The following is a 22213-nucleotide window of genomic DNA, read 5'->3' on the forward strand; positions in this document are numbered from 1 at the left end:
CGGTTTCGGTTGATGAGAGTAGTCAGAGCATTGACGATATCGTAGATATAAAGAGGTAACCGCCTTTCACTTAGTTTCTCGAAATCACACCCCAGTACCACTGGCATCATCACCTCTACATTCGCACCTCTTTGTTTCTACATCAATCAACACGCTTTGTTCATCGGCTCAATGAAAAACCATCTTGCTCTCGGCCTGATGGCAGGCGCTGCGAATGCAGCCTTGTACGAGGATGTCATTACTACCAATTTCGGACAAGTTCAAGGCTACCCTGCATTCAACTCGACCCCCAGTGGCAATCTTACCAATTGGAAGGATATCACTGTCTGGAAAGGCATTCCATATGCTGCCTCGACTGCTGGAAAGAACAGATGGGCAGCTCCCAAGCCTGCCCCCAACTGGAATACAACCCTCTACGCAAAGAGCTATGGCGACATTTGCCCTTCCACCTCATCCAGTCCGGGCTACACCATCTCCGAAGACTGTTTGAACCTCAACATCTGGACTTCGGCTACCTCCACCAAGCAGAAGCGCCCCGTTGTCATGTGGAGTTACCCAGCTTATTCGACTGCCGCAGACTCGCTTTTTGACGGTTCCGGAATGGCCGATGCTGGCATTGTCTATGTCAACTACAACTATAGAACTGGCGCTCTAGGTTGGTTAGCTCATCCTGAGCTCTCTCAAGAGCGCGTTGATACCGTTGGGTTCAACAGCTCCGGAAATTATGGTATGCTCGATCAGTTTGCCGCTCTGAAGTGGATCAAGGAGAATATTGAAGCATTCGGTGGTGATCCCGACCACATTACTGTCATGGGTCAATCTGCCGGATCTGCTGCGACACAACATATCCTAAACAGTCCATTGACAAAAGGTCTCATTGTTGGTGCCATCATCGAGAGTGGTGTCCGCGACCCTCACGACCCTCTTTGCGAAACTCTTGCTGAGAATTACCGCAACCTCACTTTCGCTCTCGGTCAAGGTGTGGACTATCTTGCTGACAAGAATGCTTCTACCATCGCCGCCGCTCGCAATATGAACTACACGGCATTTGTTGACTCGGACTTTCCTCCCACCTCATCGAGCTGGACTTTTACGGCCACCCTGGATCACTATGCACTGCCCAACACTTACGAAGACACGCTGCTGAAGGGTGCTGCAAATGACGTGCCCATCATTACCGGTAACACTCGCGATGAAAGTGGTGCCACTTATGGTCTTAACATCACCATCGCTGAATATCTTGCTGACCTCAACGCAACTTACTCTGGCGAATGGATCGACAAGTTCCTGGAGCTCTACCCAGCTAACAATGCTTCTCAAGCCTCCGCAAGCGAAAACGCACAATTTACCGACCGTTCAATCATTGGTACATGGCTTTGGGCCAGGAAATGGAAGCAAGCAGCCAAAAGCCCTGTCTATACTTACATCTGGGACCATGCACCTCCTGGTCAAACTCAAGGCGCGTATCACGAGTCTGAGATCAACTACGTCCTCAACAACCTTTATGGTACTGATTCTCCTTGGACTGACAAGGATTATGAGATTGCTGCTACAATGAATGCTTATTGGGTCAACTTTATCAAGACTGGAAACCCAAATGGTCAGGGGCTTACTGAGTGGCGTGAGAGTAGCAATGAGGAAGTTACCCAGCGTCTCGGTGATGGCTTCGAGTCTGTGCCATTGACTGATCCTGAACGTGTCAAGCTTATGGAAGAGTGGCTTTTGACACAGCCTATCTGGTAAGAGTAGTCGAGGATTGCATTTGGAGTCGGGCGCGTTGTGCAGGTGAAAAAGAACAGCCGAGGGACGACGGAGTTGACTTGTGGGTTGTAGCAGTCTTGCAGTTGTGGAAAGACACAGTCATGAACCATGTTGTTGAAACTAGCGCAGAGAATCGATGGAAAGAGGTTTCTCGATGACATCGCTACACGTTAAGAAATTACTGTGCATCAAGGCCAGCTAGAACCGCGACAGTGATTTTGTACTCCTGATGATCAGAGCAGGGCGACAACGAGCTGAAGCAATGCGTAATTACATCTCGTATAGAAGGATTCAACGTAAAAAGTCGTTCACAAGATATATCTCAGTGCCGTCGCTCCAGATTCGAAAATGTCTTTGCCTTGAGATAGCTACAAGTGTGACAGTGCTTCGCACAGAGGGAGGCCACATTCGGCACGATCAATTATCCATCACGTCAAGTATGAACCAGCCACTAGACTGTATTGAATCTCGCAGTGGAAGCAACGATCTCGAGCTCCAATGTCTCTGTCTACACTCGACGAGCAGGAGGACGGAAGAACAATTACCAACAAGAAAGACTTGACGTCGCTGGCCGGAGTACCTTACCTTAGCGTGACGGGGTGTACGCACACACAGACAGGGCTGAGTCGTCGAGCCACGCGGCACGATAGCAACGGCGATAAGGCGACCTGTCACCGAAACACTCAAAATATCTGCGACATGACGATCATCATGCATCCCTGCAATCCTGTCAGGTACCAACTTGGCAGGCCTCGTCTTACTCGTGAAAGGGCACTGCCACACAATGGACGAGCAGCTACATAATCGTCGAATGCCGTAGGTCAATTTTTCTTCCGTCACATCTCTCTGCCACATCCGTTCAACGTACTTCCATATTCTCGCACCCTTCCTCCAGCGCGTACCCCTTTACATCTCTCGCCTCAAGCCTGAATCACCTCAAATTCCTCTTCACGCCAATCAAGATGCGTTTCGTTCTCGTCACAGCTCTCGCAGCCTTTGCTGTCGCACAAAGCACCACTCCAATGTCTGCTAGCGCAAGCGGCAGCATGACAATCTCGACCTCTTCCGCCGCTCCATCCTGTGCTGCTGGCCAGTCAACATGCAACGGAGTCTGCTACGATAGCAGCGAGTTCGTCTGCTGCTCATCTGGACTCTGCGCCAGTGGCAGCTACTGTGGTCAAGATAGCTCTGGCAACGAAGCCTGTTGCGCTCAAAACACCGCCGGCACCTGCTCGGCCGCCTCAACACCTACCTCGCTCAGTCGTGGCGCGACGGTCTCATCGGGCGCCGCGTCAGCTACTTCGTCAATGGCGAGTGGAAGCAAGACTTCCAGCTCTTCATCTACTGCTTCGGGCTCTCAGAGCGGCGACGCAAGCACTGCTACTTCTTCGGGCGCCGCTGCAGGCCACGTCGATTCTTGGCTCTCCAACGCCGTTACCTTTGCCGCTGGCGGCCTTGTTGCTGCTGCCATGATCTAGAAACATCATTGACACGGAAATCTGGAGAGATAGCATGGACCTATTGGAGATACCACGGCTGGAACAATTTACTTTCTCATGTTCATATTTTATTGTTATCAATTTCCACATATCTGCTTTCCTTCTGCTACCTTCTGCTCTAGTGTCCGACCAGCTTCTGATTAGCCTCGCTGTATCTGTTTCCATGAGGCTTTGCACTATCGACAATCTTTCTCATCTCAGCCTTCTCTTCCTCATTCAATTCGACATCTCTGGATGCCCAATTTTCTTCCAGACGGTGAGACTTGGTGGTACCAGGGATGGCGATGAAGCCCTGAGCAGCTACCCAGGCAAGAGCAATCTGTGTGATACTGCAGCCCTTCTTCTCAGCCAACTTCTTGATTTCCTCAACAATAGCTCTGTTCTTGTAGAAGTTTTCACCCTGGAATTTGGGAGCTGAGATACAAGTTAGTCATGAATCTCCAAAGCAAAGTTAGCAACGAGACTTACAAGAACGACGGAAATCATCAGGAGCAAAGTCATCAGGAGTCTTGAATGGGAAATCATCGACCAACCATCCATGACCCAAAGGACTGTACGCTACATAAGCGACACCCAACTCTCTCGTAGCTTCAATAAGTCCATCAGTCTCATGCACAGTCTCAAAAGCCGAGTATTCAGCTTGCACAGCATCGATCTTCGCGATGCTATTAGCCTTCCTCAAAGTCTTTGCCGAGCACTCCGAAAGACCGATGTATTTCGTCTTGCCAGCTTTGCGGATCTCATCCAGAGCAGGAATGGATTCTTCCAAAGGTGTGTCGGGGTCGATACGGTGCAGGTAGTAGAGGTCAGGTGCAAAGCCTAGGCGTTCGATGGTGCCATCAATGTATTTCTTGATGTGTTCGGCAGAGTTTGTGACGCCTGCTTTTTCAAACACCGCGAAACCACACTTGGAGGCAATGAAGACTTTGGAGCGGACGTCGTGCTTGCGGATGAAGTCGCCAAGGAGTTGTTCGTTGATGCCTGCTGCGTAGACGACCTGGTTTTTTTTTCGTGGATTAGCTTTTTGTACTCTTTATTTTCCTTGACAAGTTTCGGAGAGGAAAGACTCACAGCAGTGTCCCAGAATGTGCAACCAAGCTCAATAGCCTTGAGAAGGACAGGCTCGGCTTGCTCGGGTGTCAAGTTGGTACCTAGACCAAAAGACAAACCCATGGCACCGAAACCAGGGTTGTTGACCTCAATGCCCGAGGAGCCAAAGGGAAGTGTCTTGACCATGTTTACTTTTGGTTTGTGATTGCTGTGTATTGTAAAGTGTGCTTGATCTCGAATGAATGCTTCAATCCAGTGAGTCGAGCTGCCCTATTTATCTATCTCGATGGTTATGACGCTTCGGCCGAAATCCTGAGACGCGACCATCCTAAGTCCGCTACGTCCTCGTATCTCCTGCGATTCAGCATAAGTCCGTCTGTCACACAAGGTCGGCACACCAGTATGGCTGCGGCCCTCTGGCTCTAGAAAGCGGTTGAGGCTTTCGACGGGAAACACTTCTTCTGTGGTCTGATCGACTCTTGGGAGATTGTAGGGCGACTCAACAACTAGTGAAAACATGGCTGAGTATATCATCTTCTTATATAAGAACGGATTCTGTGGTAAAGCCGCTGATGTCGAATTCCATATCTGACTCTCTCGTCCTGGCTGGTCAAGCCATTTTCCATGCAGTAGTAAATACAGCGAAATGCCACCCAAGTCGACTGGTTCAGTAGCCAAGATCGATGGTCTGGGTGCATCCTCGAGTTGTGACAATGGTAACACAAAGAATTACAAAAACGCTATCAATCAAAATCAGAATCCAACACTTAGTGCTGATTGGGAATAGAAGTCTGGAAGGCCTAAAAGTTCCAAGAGCTTCACGGTTGTAACAAAATCCAACCTGTCGAGTATGCGAGTACAATCGGTGTCTACCAGGTTTCCTGCTTCTGTTAGAATGTGTGGAGGTCTGACGATGACTGATAAAAACTTACTGCAACATATTGACCATCGTCCCTCTTCTGCGCCCAGAAGTCCTTGGCTTCCTCGAAGTTAAGGGTGCCCTTGTCCATAGCCACGTCGATAAGAGCTTCCTCTACACCTTCGCCCATGCCTCTCGAGCTTCCACATACAAAGATGCGGCCATCAAGAGCATTGATGACATACCAGACGATGTCTGCCTGCAGACGGACTTCATCCTGGACGTACTTGGCTACCTTGTTCGCTTGAGAGTCTGAGACAACCTTGCCGGTGACTTCACCGCCCTTCTTTGGCTGGATGTCGACCACACCATCATCACTTTGATCAACCGGCGGAAGTTTGGCACGAGACTGTACAACTCTCTTGATCTGTTGTTCGTGGTCACCCAATTCTCCAGAGTAGATTTCGTCCAAGGTCGAGTCGCGCACACCCTGGATGAGCCAGATCTTGTTGGCGCACTTCGAGTTGCGGAGACGGTTGAGGATGAAGCCTCGGAAGGGTGCCATACCAACTCCAGCGCCAATCATGATCATCGGGCCATCCGAGTCAAACTTCTTTGAGAGGGGGTTTGCCATCAGACCACGGAACATGGGAATGCGTACACTGGGCATCTCAAGTTCACCACCCGACTGCTTTGCATTCTTCTCGGCATCGATAAAGTATCGGGCAACACGCTCTAGGTAACCAGATCCGACTCCAGTTCGCATATTTCCACCCCAGCTGGGATTTTCGTGAACAGTGACTGCGATCTCGATAATACGTCTGCCTGCAAGGCCTTCTCTGTCTGAAGATACGTGTGGATCGTTGGACAAAGAGTAGAAGCGAGGCATCAACTGATTCAAGCAGCTGACAAGCATCTCGAATGGCGGTCTCGATGAAGGGAAGGCTTCGAGAAGCTGAATAAGAGTGATGCTCGGACCGATGCGAAGATCGCAGAAAGCGCCTTGTCCTTGAGCACTGCACATATATTCCAGAATCTTGCGCTCATTCTTTGCGTCTGCATATTCGGCCAGAACACGGAAGAGCTGCTTGGTAGGTGCAGATGATGCGATATCAACACACCATGTCAGAAGCTCTCTGCGTGTGGTCAGCAGCTCACGAGGCTTCTCATCGCCCCAGATTGTAGGCCATCGTCCTCCTTCTGTCTTAAGTACGACGGGCTTGTCTCGCACGAATTTAGGGGTTCCGATATGGTTGAAGATGGTGTCGACGGATGAAGCGTCATTTGGAGGACAGATACCTACAGCGCCGCCGACCTTGAAATCGATGTCTCCTTCCTTAGGGTAATCCGTGATGTCAATATCGAAGTGCACGGTACGCTTCTCTGCACCTTCGTTGGTGAGTTGGCGAGCGTGGAAAACCGGTGCGGAGTAGACATCGTAAGGAGGATGGGGCTGAACAAAGGTAGGGGGATGGACGTCGACAGTGCTGTGGTGGTCAGCAGCCTCATCCTTGGAGACTGGCTCTAGGGAGATTTTAGGCTTGGGTAGCTCCACAAGATCGCTCAGACCGGTGTCAAGAGTCAATGCGTTGATGTTTAGATTGAGACCTCGGTAGGCGTCGTTGTCAGGGACCACAACAGGGATAAAACCGGGACGGGTTGTGTCCGGAGGGAGAATCTTGAGTTTGCAGCAGTCAGGTCCACAGCAGTAGTTCTGCAAAAACTTGGTACCAGTCTCTCCAGTTCCGAGTAATTTGCGAATTTGGTCGGCTGACGATGTGATGACATGTGTTGAGGCGCGACGCTTGGTGCCCTCTTTCTCACCCGAGGTCTTCTTGTTCTTTGGCGTCATGATATCGAATTGGTCTTGCAATTCGGTCGAGGGCGTCGAGACCTCTGATTCGAGAGTTCCCTCAGACCAAGCCATTGACTCGCTGAGAGAGTCGCCAGACGAACGTGGTGATTGTGATTGTGAATGGACAGATCTCTTAGACGGCGACATAGTGCCTTGTGGGATGGCGATGGGCTCCATTGGTATCGGGTTGTCAGGATGTGATGTGGCCGATGTGGGAATGTGCTTGTGCGTATGTGTCGTCATGGTGAACGATGACAGTGAATGGCGACGCATGCTAGCGAGGTGTGTGATTGTCACTGCAAAGATGTGTATTAGCGATTTGAAGACGCGATGGCGACGTGCAGAGGGCAAAAGTCGACAATTCGTCATAGCCGATGGCGGGGCGTTGATATGTGGAAACTCACCACGAGAAGATCGATCAGATAAGGATAAAGGATATGGGAGCGCCTTCCTGCAAAAGAGCCCTCTTTGAGCAGTGCGCGGAATCACTTGGACGAGAGTTGTTAGGGTCGTATTGATCAAAGACCGCATGCAATTGCAGCAGCAAGTATTAGATTTGGAGAGTCTGGTGCGGTTGAAAGCGGGTTGGAAGGAGCAAAAGTTCAAGGGAAGGTGGGAAAGCACTCACAGAAGGTGCTGCGTGGTCCACCCACGGCTTTCAACATGGCAAATGCCTCCACTTAATCCGCCCCGGCCGCCGGCCCCTGCGTTCAGCCTTCAGCGTCACACTTCGCCCACCAAACCGATTTCGAAAAACGATCCTCGCGATTGATAAGATGTCCCTTGACTCGTACCTTGACAGCTTCGCATTGGACATATTTTTCGGCGGCTGTGGTATTTTATATCTGGTTTGTGAATAAGAATCCATCCTCAATCTCTCTTCCTATTGTTGCTTGGAATTTCCAAACTTGGACTTGAGGCTGAATTTTTGCCTCCGATCAGTGTCTGCCGCAATCCGCTAACCTGGTTGTCGACCTCGGCTGGTCATAGATGTGCCGTTGCAAACTCTCGTGTTTGGTCGACGCTTCAGTCAGAACATTTGATATGTATCACCCTTTGCGTGATATCTACAGAGTCAGCATGCTTGTACTCAGTAAATGCTTGCATTTTGTTATTCGTACCATCTGACGATTTATCAATATTGCGTGCTAGGTGCTCTCGGTAAGATATTCGGCTACCTCGATCATCAAAATCGTACGAGCTTTCCCTGATCACGACATCAAGTGTTTGGTGAATAGATATTCTGCTCGATCCTTACTTGCACATAACATCCCATGCGCGGTGCACAGTGATCCACACTGTCTGATTAATGAGCAGAATGGCACGAGCGAACAATGCCGCTGGCCAAATTGTTGACGCCTGAGTCTTTCCTTAGGCGAGATATTGTGTTTTTAATCCATGCCTGGATCCTCAGTCTCTTCAATCACGCGACCGCCTTGGTCGCCAGGCCACTGGCCAGACCGCTCAATCTCTTCCATCTGCTTTCTGCCTTCCTCAGTCGTTGCGTCGATCACACCCTCCTCCAGACTCAACATGCCCCCCTCACCGAGTTGTGCTACAACCTGCTCAGCCTCGTCGACGCTCATTTTGCCCAAGACCTCGTTGACTCTATCCAAGCTGCCACTCTCGAGAGCGCGTTGCAAGCCGGGAGGGAAAGTCTCGAATATCGCGCGAGCCTCCTTGGCATCTTCATCCATCGAATCAGCAGGCGGCACAACAATGTTGATGGTAGTGTTCGGGTCAACTGCGTGTAGTTGGATTTGCTCGACACCACCGGTGCCATCCGCCTCGTCGCGCTTGCGTTGCTCAGCAAGCTCTCTTGTGCGAGATCTGATCCTAGCGTAGGTCGAATTGACATCATCCATAAACAGCTTCTGCGCCTGGTGACCCTGTGTGGTGACGCGTTTGAAGAACAGTTGCACACCGTCGCGACCCAGTTGCCTACAGTATTGTAGCAAGAGAGCTTGGTGAACACATTGCCTTGCATAATCGTCCTTGCCATCACTCTGGGCGTTGAAAGCCTCCACCAGCAGTCCATCCGTCTCTTTTTCGCCCATGACCGAGGGGTTGTTCGAAATGAAATCTAGAGAAGTGCGGTAGTCACCGTATCTAATCTTAGCAAATTTTTGAGCCAGTGGTGAGGCCTGCATGTCTTCGTCGTCGCTGTCCAGACCAGCGGTGGGCCTTGTCACAATTGACTCGTCCTCAATATCGGCGTCAGCACCAGACGACTGACCGCTGTCGGCATGTTGGATAGAGGGGCGTGTAGGGTTGAGCAGTTCAGGACCAGGTGAAGGCTTGCTGGCGCCAGGCTTGGTAGAGGACTTTGAGACGTGAGAGCTGTCGAAGCCAGTTCGGATGTTCTCGCTGGTGATCTTGGAACCTTCCTCCTTTTCTAGTTCGGCAAGCTTTTCCAGCAGCTGCACTTGCAAATCCTCAATCTTTGTCTTGTGCGAGGTGACTTCGGTCATGAAGGCACCAAAGTAAGCCGACGGGGCGGGCTTGGCTTCGTCGACGGCCTGCTTGACTTGGTCTACCAAGGCAGCCATCATCTTGCTGTATCTCGGAGGATCCTGGACATTTGCATGGACACCGCCAGGTGGGGGTGGAGGGGTGTCCTTGTCAGGAGAGCCGGTGCTCTTGATGAGAGCCTGGAAGATGTAGCGCTCGAAGCCTGATTGGGCCTGTTCAGCTTCTTGTCTGAGTGACTGGAGTGCTTCTAGCAGGTTGTCTATGCGGTTGATCAGGCCATCGTTGATGATCTTCTCATATTTGAGCGTCTCGATTTGATGTTTGCGATCGACACGCTGTTGATGGATCTGATTTTGCTTTGCACGGATGAAGGAGCGCTTGTCGACATTGGGATGGACTTCAATGTCGGAGTCGTCCGATAGCTCGAGAGCATCCTGGAGAGCGGTGGTTAGCTCAGATCAACAAGAGGAGTCTACAGGGGGAAAGCTACCCATTTGCTGTAGTCAACGGGCATGACTGCGGGGCTGTTGAGGACAAGCTTCTCTGCTGTTTCTCTGAGAATGGATTGGTGGAGGAAGAAGCCTGGCTATTGACAGACAGCGAGAATGTCGTACTAGAAAAGGAAGTGGTTATTTACAACCGAGTCTTGTCAGGCTCTTGTCTCGAAAGCGGTGGTGTTTGGCTTGTTTCGTAGAAGCAATTAGAAAGGCCCGCCCCAAGCTTGCGCATCGGCCCGTGGTGATGACGTTGGCCGGCAAGCGCAAGCGTTGTCGCTTGGTGCAAGTCAAAGACGGCTGGACGTCTAGACACGACCGGTGCAAGCAACCGAAGCTCCATGTCGCATCCTCGTCCACTCCCCTCTCGGTGACAAGCATGCCCATTACTGTCCAGACTGTCGACTTGCTGCGGTAGACGACCTCCCCGACCTCCTTCGCCCGCCCGCGTCCCTGTCCGCTCCCGCTGCCGCTGCCGCTTCCACCACCCTTCGCCCTTGGAGCCCCGGCCAGTCATGCACCCTCGGCAATGGCTCTGCTCAAGAGCATCAAGGGACTCGTCCACTCTATTATCTGTGCTATCCAGATCCGCTCTCGCCCCAGCTAGACAGAGCCGTCTCTTGACAACGCAAGCCTTTCAACCGCTACCTAAACCCTCACACCCTCTCGGTCTCTCATGCGCTGGCTTGACTCCCCTGTCGCGTCCCTCATCATACTCGGTCACCAACTCTACTATCACGCTGGCATTGAAACGTCCATTCACACACTCCGTCATCGTCGCAAAGTCTCAAGAGGCCGCTCGGTCGTACCGTGATGAGATCAAACACCAGTCGGATCCCGAGGATGATGATGCCGCCGACGACCAATCTTTCAAGCCGTCTGAAAAGGCAAAGAGTGCTGCTCAGCTCAATCTATCCGCCAAGCTGAGCAAGGATGGTACTGGCAAGACTGGTGGTCAGAATGAAATCTGGAGACTGCTCAAGATTGCTCGTCCTGAGCTCAAGGTCCTCTCTTGGGCCTTCCTGTTCCTCCTTGTTTCGTCATCCATTTCAATGTCTCTACCGTTCTCTATTGGTAAGATTCTGGACGCTGCCACGAAGCCTTCTGAAGGCGATGGCGAGGATCTGCTCTTCGGCTTGACAATGCCTGTCTTTTACATTGCTCTCGGTACCATCCTGTCCATTGGCGCAGCTGCCAACTATGGTCGCATCATCATTTTGCGCATCGTGGGTGAACGTATTGTCACCAGGCTGCGTTCTCAACTTTTCAGACGTACTTTTATTCAGAATGCCGAATTCTTCGACGCAAACCGAGTGGGTGACCTGATCTCACGTCTTGGTTCAGACACCATTATTGTTGGCAAGAGTATCACTCAAAACGTTTCCGATGGTCTTCGATCTCTGGTGTCCGCCGTTGCCGGTTTTGGCCTCATGGGCTATGTCAGTCTCAAGTTGACAGGTATTCTGGCTCTCATGTTCCCCCCCGTCGCAATTGGGGCTTTCTTCTACGGTCGTACCATTCGTACCCTTTCGAGACGTATTCAAAAGAACCTCGGAACTTTGACCAAGATTGCCGAAGAGCGTCTAGGAAACGTACGCACGTCACAAGCCTTTGCGGGCGAGCAACAGGAAGTGCACCGTTACAATACTCAAGTCCGTAAGATTTTCGAGCTCGGAAAGAAGGAGGCTCTGATCAGTGCTGTATTCTTCAGTTCCTCTGGATTCATGGGCAACATGACTTTCCTAGCGCTCTTGTACTTTGGAGGTGGCATGGTCAAGACTGGAGCAATCAGTGTTGGTGACCTGTCCAGTTTCCTCATGTACACAGCATATGCTGGATCGTCGTTATTCGGTCTCTCAGGCTTCTACTCCGAACTGATGAAGGGTGTGGGAGCCGCCTCGCGTCTGTTCGAGCTACAGGACCGCGAGCCCACCATTAGCCCTACCAAGGGCGAACCCGTCGAGAGTGCCAGAGGCGACATTGTCTTCAAGAATGTCAACTTCGCTTATCCGACACGCCCTGCAGTGCCCATCTTCAATGAGTTGGACTTTACAATCAAGCAGGGCACCAACGTTGCTATCGTCGCTCCATCAGGCGCTGGAAAGTCCACAGTAGCCAGTCTGATCATGCGCTTCTACACACCCGCTGATGGACATATTCTCATTGGCGGTCGCGATGTGACCACTATGAATGCCAAGCAGTTGAGGCGGAAGATTGGTTACGTCGGCCAGGAGCCTGTTCTCTTCTCAGGCACAGTTGCTGAAAATATTGCCTACGGCCGACCTTTGGCGACTCGTGCCGAGATTATTGCTGCAGCCCGCCAGGCGAATTGCCAATTTATTTCTGACTTCGTAAGTCTCGTCTTCCTCCACTTACTGAAACATCGTGCTAAACAATTCTACAGCCCGAGGGTCTCGAGACACACGTCGGTGCAAGAGGCACACAACTCTCTGGTGGTCAGAAGCAAAGACTGGCAATCGCTCGTGCCTTGCTCAAGAACCCTGACATCTTGATTCTCGACGAGGCAACCAGTGCCTTGGACGCCGAATCCGAGACTTTAGTAAACCAAGCCCTAAACACCCTCCTCGCGGGCAACAACACCACAATCTCCATCGCCCATCGTCTCTCAACCATCAAACGCTCAGACATGATCATCTGCATAATTGACGGCAAAGTAGCAGAAACAGGCACCTATAACGAACTCAGCCAGAAGAAGGAAGGAGCGTTTAGTAAACTCATGGAGTGGCAAATGTCGGGCAATGAACCGCCTAGATCTCGTCCTCATGGGCCTGAAGTGAGTGAGGAGGAGGAAATGGAGCATTCGCTAGAGGATAGCGATGCTGTAGAAGGACAGGATCAGATGGAAGAGCAAGGGACGAAATACAGAGGTGAGGATATTACTGCTGCGGAAGCCGTTGCTGAGAGGACGCCGAAGAGTAGAGGGTGATGAGCAAGAACTCAACACCAATTGTTCTCGGTTTCTGGTCGTCAGTCTTCTTTCTTGAATACCCCCCTGCATGTAGATGTCTGATTTTGTTATTTGTTTCGCTTGATAGAGCTTCAGTGCTTGTGGTTTTATTACTATGCATGGGACAGGTAGACGAAAGGCATACTCCACTCATAGAGCTTCATTCTCAAACGCTTTTGTCAAGCTACATTTGAAGACACAGCAACATCGCATAAATCACTCTCCTTGCAAGACGCATTACCAAGAATATGTCTGCAAGAATCAAAAGGTCATGGTTTCAAAATGTTACAATTTTTCTAGCCAAACCAGTAAGCGTATTAAAGGGTATCTCTGTCTTAGTAACCGCTGGCGCCAGGGGCCTTCTCATCCTTGCGCAGGTTAAGCAACAGCTCTCTGAACTTGCCCTTTGCCGAGCCTGAAGCACCACCAACGCTACCCTTGCCACTGAGATCAACAAGCTTTGAAACTCTGTCCCAGCTGGTACCTCCAGCAGTGGTGTCCTCTCTCGACTTGAGGAACTCCTCTGCCTCCTTGCGGGTCTGGGATACGGTCTTGTCCTTCTTGTTGTTGTAGTTTTCGTAAAAGTCGTCGATGGCTTGGTGGGCGGCCTTGACAGTCTCTTCCTTCTTGTTCTGCGAGACCTCGTCTCTGTGCTGGAGGGCCATGTCTCTGCGCTCGCGCCATTCGCGGATGACGTCGGGTTCGGATTCGTCTTCGTATGAGGCTTGGTTGGATTTGGGTTGGTATGGTAGTGTGGAGCCAGTAATCGTGCCGCCAGGTGCTACTCCCTACGGTTGATATGCGTGTCAGTATATGGTTGTTGGAGGTGAACAACAAGACCAGGAGAGCTGACCTCGTTTGATGTGTCAATGGCAGGGAAGCTGGACTCGAAGCCACCCATGTCGTGGTCAGCAGAGGGCTGGTGAGACTGGCCTCCGCCAAGAAGGTCATCGTCGTCGTCAACAGTAGCAGCGTTGTCGGCGGGAGTTGCGAATTGGTCGGCATCGTCGCCAAGAAGAGCACGCTCGCGGGCCAGGAAGTCTGAAGGGTCTTCGGCCATTGAGGATGAGCCGATGTTGTTGTCATTGGTGGAGTCTCCGAGCAGACCTTGGAGTTGGCAGGTTAGTGGCAGTCGAGCAGAGATGGCTATGGATGCGAGGATGTACCAGAATCGAGGTCCTCGACCGAGGGGAACTTGTCGGCCATGTTGGTGTTCGCGATGTGGTGCAAGCTGTGGTGTTTGTAATACAGAGGGCAGTGGTCTATGAATACTGCAGAGTGAGCTGAAGGGTGGGCGGCGGCGAGGAGTTGAGATGTAGTGAATTGTTTGGAAGTTGAGTTGCCAGCTAATCGACAATGCGCCTACCCCAAACGCCCAAGCCCAAGCACTGAGCAGCGGGAGCCGGATGATGATGACCTGGTCCGAGTGTTCGGCTCCTGCCAAGCACCTTGATTGCCCGCGTGCTGCTGCTGTTGCTTGTGACGATTGTTGCTTGCGCCTGGCGAGCGGACTTCTTTCAGATCACACCGTCGCATCGCGAATTGTAGTCCTTCCATCTCGTGCAAGCAAAATGGCTTACGCAGATGACGCCGTTCGAGCCAAGCTCTCGGCGCTGAACGAAACTCAAGACAGCATTGTTAGTGTTGCTCAATGGATCATCTTTCACAGGTTTGTTTGCTTTGCGCCGCGACTTGCCAGACCATCATAGCTCACACTGGTGACCAGACGACATGCAGACCGTACTGCTGAGCTGTGGCTCGAGAGACTCAAGGACTCCAACCCAGCTAAGAAGCTCAACTTGATCTATCTCGCCAATGGTATCGCATCACATCTTCACACCTCCACACGCATCAATCTCCGTGTTCTAACTTGTGTCGTAGAGGTCGTCCAACAATCAAAAGCCCGCAAAAAGGATGACTTCCTCGTTGCCTTCAGTCCCGTACGTTTCTTCGACTCGCTGTTTGTTCCGACTGCTTCTGACCAAAGTAGATCATCGCAGAAGCCACATCTCTGGCCTACAAAAGCGGCACCCAAGACACTGGCGGCAAGATCAGACGGGTCGTAGAAGTCTGGCGTCAGCGCAACATCTTCGAGCTTGCCATACAAGATGCGACCGAGAAGCGCCTTCACGGTACCCACCCTCGCCCACTGCGACTAAGCGTCATAGCTAATACTGCACAGAGGTTGACAAGTCACGCACCGCCCGTTCAGGTGGTGCTCGTCTCGGCGGTTCCCTGCTTGGTGGCACTCTATCTTCCACCTCCTCGTCTTCGGCAGTGCCACCTGAACTGCAGCCCTTGGCTCAGCCACAGACCACTCTCACTCGCTCTAGTGCTGCCGCTCAGCCCTTACTCGAAACCGCCAACACCGAATTCGCCAAACTGACAGATCCCAACACGCCTGTGCCTAGTCCTCCCGTCCACGCTGCTCGTCTCTCATCGCTCCTGAAGACCCTCGCTAGTGCGGAGGGCGCCGTCAATGAAAGTCTCAAGGCCAGAGCTGAGCTCGTCGCTGGTCTGGAGAAATTGCTCGAAGCCAACAGAAGCAAGCTGGTCCAAGAGGAGAAGACACACTCGGAACTTTCAACTCGCCGAGCTACCATCGAGGCGAAGAAGAAGGATGTCGAGGATGGCATTATGCGTGGCCTATCCGCTGACGCCTCAGCCGCCGTCTCCTCTGGTGCTTCCGCCAATCCCGCCTCTCCTGGACATGACGGCAGCCCCGAGGTCGAGTCGTTCACTCCACCTCCACCAGACGTCGAGAACTTCACCCCCGATGGATCTCCCGAGCCTGCATATCCTGCCGATGACAATGCCTATGACCAGGACTTCCTAGAGTCGAGCACTTTTGCTGCAGATCCCATGCAAGAACAAGAACCGAAACACACCGAACCCGCTCCTTCATTTGAGCCCCCACCAGCCCTTCAGACTAGCCCGCCAGTCATGTCAGAGGGAGCTAACATGCTGCTTAGTAGCTTGACACGTCCCGCTTCCAACAGTCCTGCCGCCACTGCTGATCCGAGACTGAAGAGGAGAAAGATGGCCCACAATTCTGAAATGGACGATGAGCTCTTCAGTAATGGTGAGGGTGTCGGTCTGGACGAAGATGTCGCTGCCATGCTCGGAGCTCAGTGAGACTGTCCGGGACCAATCGCTGGAATCTTGATCAATTGAATGGCACTTTCCAGAAGCCTTGATCGATTGCACATCACGCAAATCCAAAATATGCTATATTCACATCACTCTCTGGGGTTCGTTCTGTCACGAACAGCCATGTGTACTGCGTCATCAATCTTCCGTATTTCTCTCCGACCTCGACGACCCGTCATCCTATACCGGCCAAAAATATCATCAGTAATCTCTCGAAAACAAGAGAGCCGAACAATGCATCAAGAGCCATGATAACCTGAGCGAGGTCAAACACTAGTTCGTTCAGTTCTACATAGCATGTATTCAACGAATGACGGTAAATGATGATGAATCACAGATCTATACGTTTTACTTGCCAAGTGATGCCAGGCAAGCGACCTTTTTCTATTGAAGATGTTGGGAGACTAATTTTCTGTAAATTTCCCGGTTCAAGCCAGAGTCCTGTTGGCACTAGCTAGTCACGCGTACGATCATGGGTTAGAGGACTTACACCTCCCGCTTGCGATACCCTCAAAGTACCACCCCAAACATATGGAACCAGAACTTTAAGCTGTAACTGAGATTCAGTCTTATAGCCCATGACTAACACGTTTCTTGAGGTAGCAGTGGCAGACCTACAAGCAGATCGGCCTATCGGCTTGTGACAAGAGTCTACATATCTACGAAGGTGCGACAACATCAATTAATCCTACCTTCTAACACTACTATTCCGACCCTACTTTGTTCCTCTTTGTTACTTCCTCACTCATATTTCACCACAATCCGTGCTACATTGAATTATCGCAAGCTCGCAGCAATTGACATGCTTGGATACCAGGAAAGACGCGCAGAGTTCCTTCCGCTTTTATCTACCGATCGAGTATAGGAGCTGGTTACTCCTCTCCTCAAATCATTCTGTCGAGAGGACACTAGTTCTTCACTCTTCAGGAAACTTGCACGGCTGGTCGATCGAAGCCTATCTCCTCACCCCAATATCCTGCCTGAACGACATCGGTTGCTTACACTGCCTGTATCAACGACTTGCTGTGGCAAATCTTCAAGCTATCACCTATTTACTCTAAAATTCCCTGTGTGTCTTCCAGTAAGGCCGTAGTCTCCACAACATTGCAAGCAAATATGGAGCCTCGCACGAGAGCAGGCAATGGTGGCGCATTCCGACTGGCCCCCGAACCACCTCCAACGCGTTCACTCGTGAAGAAGAACAAGACAGTCGCCAAAAGACGGTCGAGTCAAGCTAACGTCCAATCGACCAAAACAACCATATTTCAGCACAAGCGCCCAGTCTGGCCGGCCAAAGGCCTCACGGCTGATGAGTCGCAAACAACGATCAACACTTTGGAGCACGGAGACGACGATCAGAAACTCATGGCTCTCTTTGCAAGACATGTCATCATGCCAGGCACAAGACATCGTGGCTCACAATGGGTCTCAAGAAGGTCGTTGTACAAGGCTTTCCCAGAACATATTGAGAAGACGGGTTTCGCTGCAAAATCGAGCTGGAAGCAGAAGAGGGCTATCGATTTTGGTCTGCCGGAGCTCTTCCTCAGAGGTGTCGACGACCATAGAGCAATCTTGACACCTCATGACAACTTTCATGATGTATTCGAAGACTCTGGGCGCCCCCCTGCCTTACAGGCATTGACTGACGATGAATACCAATGGCTAGAGCAGCGAAGTAAGCCATGCCAACATGGTTCGCACCCTCACACGCACACTCCTTCTAGCACAAAAAGATTGGCTTCCGCAGTCGACCAGAATGACATCCCTGCGCATCCTGCTCAAGATGGATACAGTGTGCAGATGGAAGACGACCGTGACGAGGCTATGACCCCAATATCCAAACGACTTCGATCAGCTCGGGAGCCTTTCAACAGAGTGCCATCAATAAGCGACAAGGAGCCGATCATGATTGTAGATTCAGAGGAAGATCCTTCCTTCGAGACAGGTAGTCAAAGATCTACGTTCGAGATGAAAGCAGAATTGCCTAGTACGACAAGCTCGTACAGCGACGGTAGCTCTCTATTCTCTGGTCAGCATGTTTTCCAGCGTCCATCAGCAAAGGCGAGGGCAAGTAGTATCCCCCGTGTGATCTATACTTATCGCTGACCAATCCCAGATCGTGGAAGAGAGCAGAAAAGATCAGTATAAACTCGATCAGGCCGACAAGGCTACCAACCTGGACCAACAAACGCCAATTAAGACGACTAGTGAGCCTGCTACAGTCGACATGCCAGCTCCAAGCCCAGGCCTTGTCTCCAGAATCTGCGAAATCTTGCGAGACTTTCCCAATGCCTCCGAAGATCCCAATTTCATACCCCTCCTCAGAAAAGTAGACAACGCTACTGCAGCAGGCGAGCCAGAAGGAGCCGAAGAAGAAGAAGCTTATCTCAACCTACAAACGTACATCATCGCTGAAAGTCCGATTGTCCCACTGGCCGAGGAGGTCAAGCTTGCGGATTTGGTAAAGCCCATTCTCAAAGCTATGGCGAAGTATCATCGTCGACTGACTACAAAGAGGTACTCTCAGAATCAGAAGGATTTCAAGGCCATGTGCTTTGCCAAGGACCTGAATGGTCTACGAGCAACACATGCTAAATTGCTTATCTTCGAGGCGAAGTTGCAGGATGGATGACAAAGACATCACGATGCTACAATGTAGCTGAATGTGGCTAATCGAAGAAATCGAGAAAAAAGTAACTGAAGGGAGATATGAGCTCCTCTATGAAATATGGGGGGCACAGGGGAGAACAGCATCTTGCAATTATGAATAGTAATCGAATTTCCAAGCAGGGTCATACTCTTAGCAACACATATTTCGGGGGTTTCGTAAGCATGTGTGTGAGAAGGTTCGATGGATACATGAAGTCAAGTTGGAAGTGTCGTGTGCTTGCAAGCTGTTCCAGGAGATAGCTCCTTAACTCTAATGGTGGTCAATGATGCCCTCCTGCAGATATTCAAGAACAATTGCTTAAGCTTCAAAAGCCTACTTTTTTCTTCGCGTGCAGCCAAGTTGACAACCCACCGGAAATAAATTGGCAGCGACAAGTCAGGGCCCAGACTTGAGAAGAATGTTGGTTTTACTTTTATATGGATATTCCAAACCTGAAATTTGACACACTATTGTGGTAGCACAAGGCTCAAATGCTTGCCCGTCTGGTGACCATGTGTTGAGATGAGACTCTGGGGATAATTTCATGGGAATTTGAGATGGGTAAATGCGAATTGGAAGCGAACCTACCACAGATTGTGCATGACCATGGCGTCTTGGGCTGTTTCTTCAAAACGCCTCTGACGGTCTGAATATGCGACAGAAATGTCGACCGAGTCCTGACGACAAAGCAAGCGTATCCCACAGCTTCCTGTTCCTTCAGGATTCGACCGAGGTCTATACATCTCGCTCCTTTTCGTACTCGCGTTCCTCCAGGCACAAACGAGCAGTTTGTCGGACGTTTCGAGAGAGAATATATTAACGGCAGTTGAGAAAGAATGCTAGATGGGGCAAGGACTCCGAAACAGCCTGGACTTGATAGGATCCGGTTTATCTGTTATCGCATCTCACTCTCGGTAAACGGAGGGAACAAGGTCCGCGTGTAGATCTACGCTACGGATTGACCGGGATGATGACAAGATAAGCCCAGATTTAGAATAGCTCAAGCCGCATGCAAAAAATCGAAAGTCAATTCTGGATCGACGGACGGCCAAGCATTGAAAGACGGCAGAACGAGCCGTTCGCGCCATAGAGGGACTTTTCCCCATGGGATGGTATCCTGTGGGGAGCACAGAGGCACAAAGGGCGATCTGGTCATGGAGAAGAAAGAAGTCCGGCTGTGGAATGTATCAGAGGCAGCGTCTAGGTGAGTAGCTACTGGGAGCAACCTTGCTAGCCAAACGCGCTGGCCATGAGGTCAGACAAGGAAGACGAATCGTCACGATCAGAGTACCCGTCGGGCCACGACGTTTGTGGTGCCACATCATTCGTCGTTGGGCAGTGCACCGCCTCAAACCCATGAACCGCCAGCGTTCGGCGTATTGATGGCGAGCTTCAGGCTGCACATCTCTATCGCGACAAGCGATTGTGCCTGTGGAAACTGGAATGATTAGACAGAGTCGCTGGAGCGTGCTGCAAGCAGTAAATAGTTCAAGTAAGACAGATAGAACAAGAGGCGGGCAAGACAGGACACTGGGAAGGTACCAGCCACATTCGCAACATTCTCTTGTTTCTGCAGGCGCGGCAACCCAAGCCGAATGCCTCGTAATCCTTTCCACGACACACAAACCTACACGGCGCCGAGTCTTTTTCCTCGCTCGTTCTTTTATTCGCAACTTGATCTCTCTGCTTCTTGTCGACATCAACTCTACCACTTCACTCGCTTTTAGTAACAGGACGTCGCATACTTGTAGCATAATCGCCTAGGCATCATATCGACAAATCTATCACAGCACTAGTCAGTCCGGCAGAAAGGTCCGAGAGCCACTTCAAGCATGGATCAATCATCGCCCAGTTCCCGCCCGCGCACTACCTCTCGCGCCTTCAGTCACAAGTCCGATCACAGTCGCAGCAGCAAGCATGAAGTCTTGGTCGATAGCCCTGCCGACAAGCAGCGCCGCGATAGCTTCTGGAAGGGCGGGTCCAAAGCGAACCCCAATGCCGCTATGAACGAAGCCCAGCCTGGAGGTGCGTTTCCTTCCCATCTCTCCCAACCTTCCCACTGTTCTGTTCTTCTCGTTCAGACCATCTCATCATGGCCGCCATCGCTGTTAGCTTCCCCGTAACCCCCGCTGACCCCAATCAAGATGCCGCAGTCATGGAGAAAGCGACAATGGAGTCGCTCCGTAATGTTCAACACAAAGATAGTAATGGTAATGTAATCGGTACGTTGTCTCTCCTGTCATGGAGTTTCGGCGTATGCTAATCTTTCTCTGCAGCCGAACCCGATCTCTCCAACCCTACTCGTCCTCGCTGGGAGAGACCTCTGGACACCATCAGATCCTTCGAAAGAGCTATTGATGGCGGATATAAGCGTCGCTCCGTTAGCAGATCAGGTACGTGCACTGCCAGTCCGCAGACCCCAGGACGCCTTGCTGACGCAAATTACAGAGAGCTACACCTATAACAACCAGGACCAGAGCAGAAGAAGCAGCTATTACGGCGCCAACAGTATGTATCATATCTCGGCGCACTACCAGGCAGTTTGCTAACCAAATTCGGCAGACCATGATTCTGGCCGCTACGAGAACGGATCGCAGTATGGCGGCGGTCACTATGGAATGCGTCGCCCTGATGGCCACTCTGATGTTGGAACTCCTGGAGGACCTCCCAGCCGCAACCGTTATACACAGCGCATGAACTCCAGTCGCTCAAACAGCGGTTATGGATTCTACCCTCAGCACAGCTACAATGACTCGTACGATGCGGGCGCACAACACAGCGACGGTACTGGACCCTGGGCCAACTCGACCGACCCCAGCAGTGAGAACAGCTCGCTCGACCGCGCCAACGGCGTCCCTAAGCAGAACGACCCATATGGCCACGACATTTACAATGGCCCTCCGATCATGGAGGAGTACGCCAGCGATTCGGATGGTGGTTATGGAATGTCTCATGGCAACAACCGAAACGGCCACGCAGGGGGATATCCAGCAGCCCCGACACGTTCGCAAGCACCACCTGTTCGTGCACCCATCAAGCTCGGCGGTGCCGAAGGTGCCTCAAACTACGGTGCTCAAGGCGGACACCTGCCCCCAGCCACAAGGCCAACTCCGGTAAAAGAGGAGAAGAAGAAGGGATTTTTCAAGAAGCGATTCAGCAAGGGCTGAGCTACCCTGCAGTACGACTCTTGAAAAAGGCAGTACATACTTAATGACCTAATGGCAGATTGGGAGGAAGCTGGGTGTTTCACAGCTGCATCTCAGCGGCGTTTGGGTTCTTTGGACGGACGGGCTAGTGCTTGACCAAGGTCATGTTGAGCAGTGGCACAAAATGAGACTGGCATCTTCGCGATGGTGCTGGTACAAATGAACCATCCTCATGCTTTTTCCTTTTAATTTCCGCTTATTTCTCCTTTTTAATTACTACAGAAGTAAGCAAGTTTGCTCAGGCTACAG

General features: G+C 51.3%; 10 protein-coding genes across 10 annotated transcripts; 6 read left to right on the forward strand and 4 right to left on the reverse strand.

The window, feature by feature from the left end:
- Positions 1-171: 171 nt before the first annotated feature.
- On the forward strand, positions 172-1743 carry AUEXF2481DRAFT_6318 (uncharacterized protein; the record flags this gene model as incomplete). Its single annotated transcript, XM_013486732.1, has 1 exon — positions 172-1743. One exon carries the CDS (start codon positions 172-174, stop codon positions 1741-1743), a length of 1572 nt encoding a protein of 523 aa, XP_013342186.1.
- Positions 1744-2723: 980 nt separating this feature from the next.
- Positions 2724-3239, forward strand: AUEXF2481DRAFT_30815 (uncharacterized protein; the record flags this gene model as incomplete). Its single annotated transcript, XM_013486806.1, has 1 exon — positions 2724-3239. The coding sequence occupies one exon, from the start codon at positions 2724-2726 to the stop codon at positions 3237-3239; it is 516 nt and encodes a 171-aa protein (XP_013342260.1).
- Positions 3240-3378: 139 nt separating this feature from the next.
- AUEXF2481DRAFT_67031 (uncharacterized protein) lies at positions 3379-4496 on the reverse strand (the record flags this gene model as incomplete). The annotated part of the gene is made up of 3 exons (XM_013486913.1): positions 3379-3674; positions 3729-4257; positions 4332-4496. 3 exons carry the CDS (start codon positions 4494-4496, stop codon positions 3379-3381), a joined length of 990 nt encoding a protein of 329 aa, XP_013342367.1.
- A 683-nt stretch (positions 4497-5179) lies between these two features.
- Positions 5180-7267, reverse strand: AUEXF2481DRAFT_6320 (uncharacterized protein; the record flags this gene model as incomplete). Its single annotated transcript, XM_013486733.1, has 2 exons — positions 5180-5191; positions 5243-7267. The coding sequence occupies 2 exons, from the start codon at positions 7265-7267 to the stop codon at positions 5180-5182; spliced, it is 2037 nt and encodes a 678-aa protein (XP_013342187.1).
- A 1148-nt stretch (positions 7268-8415) lies between these two features.
- Positions 8416-10010, reverse strand: AUEXF2481DRAFT_30818 (uncharacterized protein; the record flags this gene model as incomplete). The annotated part of the gene is made up of 2 exons (XM_013486807.1): positions 8416-9930; positions 9987-10010. The coding sequence occupies 2 exons, from the start codon at positions 10008-10010 to the stop codon at positions 8416-8418; spliced, it is 1539 nt and encodes a 512-aa protein (XP_013342261.1).
- Positions 10011-10505: 495 nt separating this feature from the next.
- Positions 10506-12937, forward strand: AUEXF2481DRAFT_30819 (uncharacterized protein; the record flags this gene model as incomplete). Its single annotated transcript, XM_013486808.1, has 2 exons — positions 10506-12341; positions 12395-12937. 2 exons carry the CDS (start codon positions 10506-10508, stop codon positions 12935-12937), a joined length of 2379 nt encoding a protein of 792 aa, XP_013342262.1.
- Positions 12938-13200: 263 nt separating this feature from the next.
- Positions 13201-14264, reverse strand: AUEXF2481DRAFT_299975 (uncharacterized protein). Its single transcript, XM_013486944.1, has 3 exons — positions 14125-14264; positions 13812-14065; positions 13201-13746 (listed from the first exon to the last, which is right to left on the reverse strand). Exons 1-3 carry the CDS (start codon positions 14162-14164, stop codon positions 13294-13296), a joined length of 747 nt encoding a protein of 248 aa, XP_013342398.1. The 5' UTR covers positions 14165-14264; the 3' UTR covers positions 13201-13293.
- A 265-nt stretch (positions 14265-14529) lies between these two features.
- AUEXF2481DRAFT_6324 (uncharacterized protein) lies at positions 14530-16093 on the forward strand (the record flags this gene model as incomplete). The annotated part of the gene is made up of 5 exons (XM_013486734.1): positions 14530-14627; positions 14685-14776; positions 14840-14898; positions 14949-15090; positions 15141-16093. 5 exons carry the CDS (start codon positions 14530-14532, stop codon positions 16091-16093), a joined length of 1344 nt encoding a protein of 447 aa, XP_013342188.1.
- A 1131-nt stretch (positions 16094-17224) lies between these two features.
- On the forward strand, positions 17225-18740 carry AUEXF2481DRAFT_30822 (uncharacterized protein; the record flags this gene model as incomplete). Its single annotated transcript, XM_013486809.1, has 2 exons — positions 17225-18193; positions 18225-18740. The coding sequence occupies 2 exons, from the start codon at positions 17225-17227 to the stop codon at positions 18738-18740; spliced, it is 1485 nt and encodes a 494-aa protein (XP_013342263.1).
- A 1512-nt stretch (positions 18741-20252) lies between these two features.
- Positions 20253-22180, forward strand: AUEXF2481DRAFT_301130 (uncharacterized protein). The gene is made up of 5 exons (XM_013486945.1): positions 20253-20783; positions 20840-20980; positions 21035-21151; positions 21207-21266; positions 21321-22180. The coding sequence occupies exons 1-5, from the start codon at positions 20591-20593 to the stop codon at positions 21923-21925; spliced, it is 1116 nt and encodes a 371-aa protein (XP_013342399.1). The 5' UTR covers positions 20253-20590; the 3' UTR covers positions 21926-22180.
- The last annotated feature ends 33 nt before the right edge of the window (positions 22181-22213 follow it).

The sequence above is a fragment of the Aureobasidium subglaciale genome (assembly GCF_000721755.1).
Source record: "Aureobasidium subglaciale EXF-2481 unplaced genomic scaffold scaffold_15, whole genome shotgun sequence".
Lineage (NCBI taxonomy): Eukaryota > Fungi > Ascomycota > Dothideomycetes > Dothideales > Saccotheciaceae > Aureobasidium > Aureobasidium subglaciale.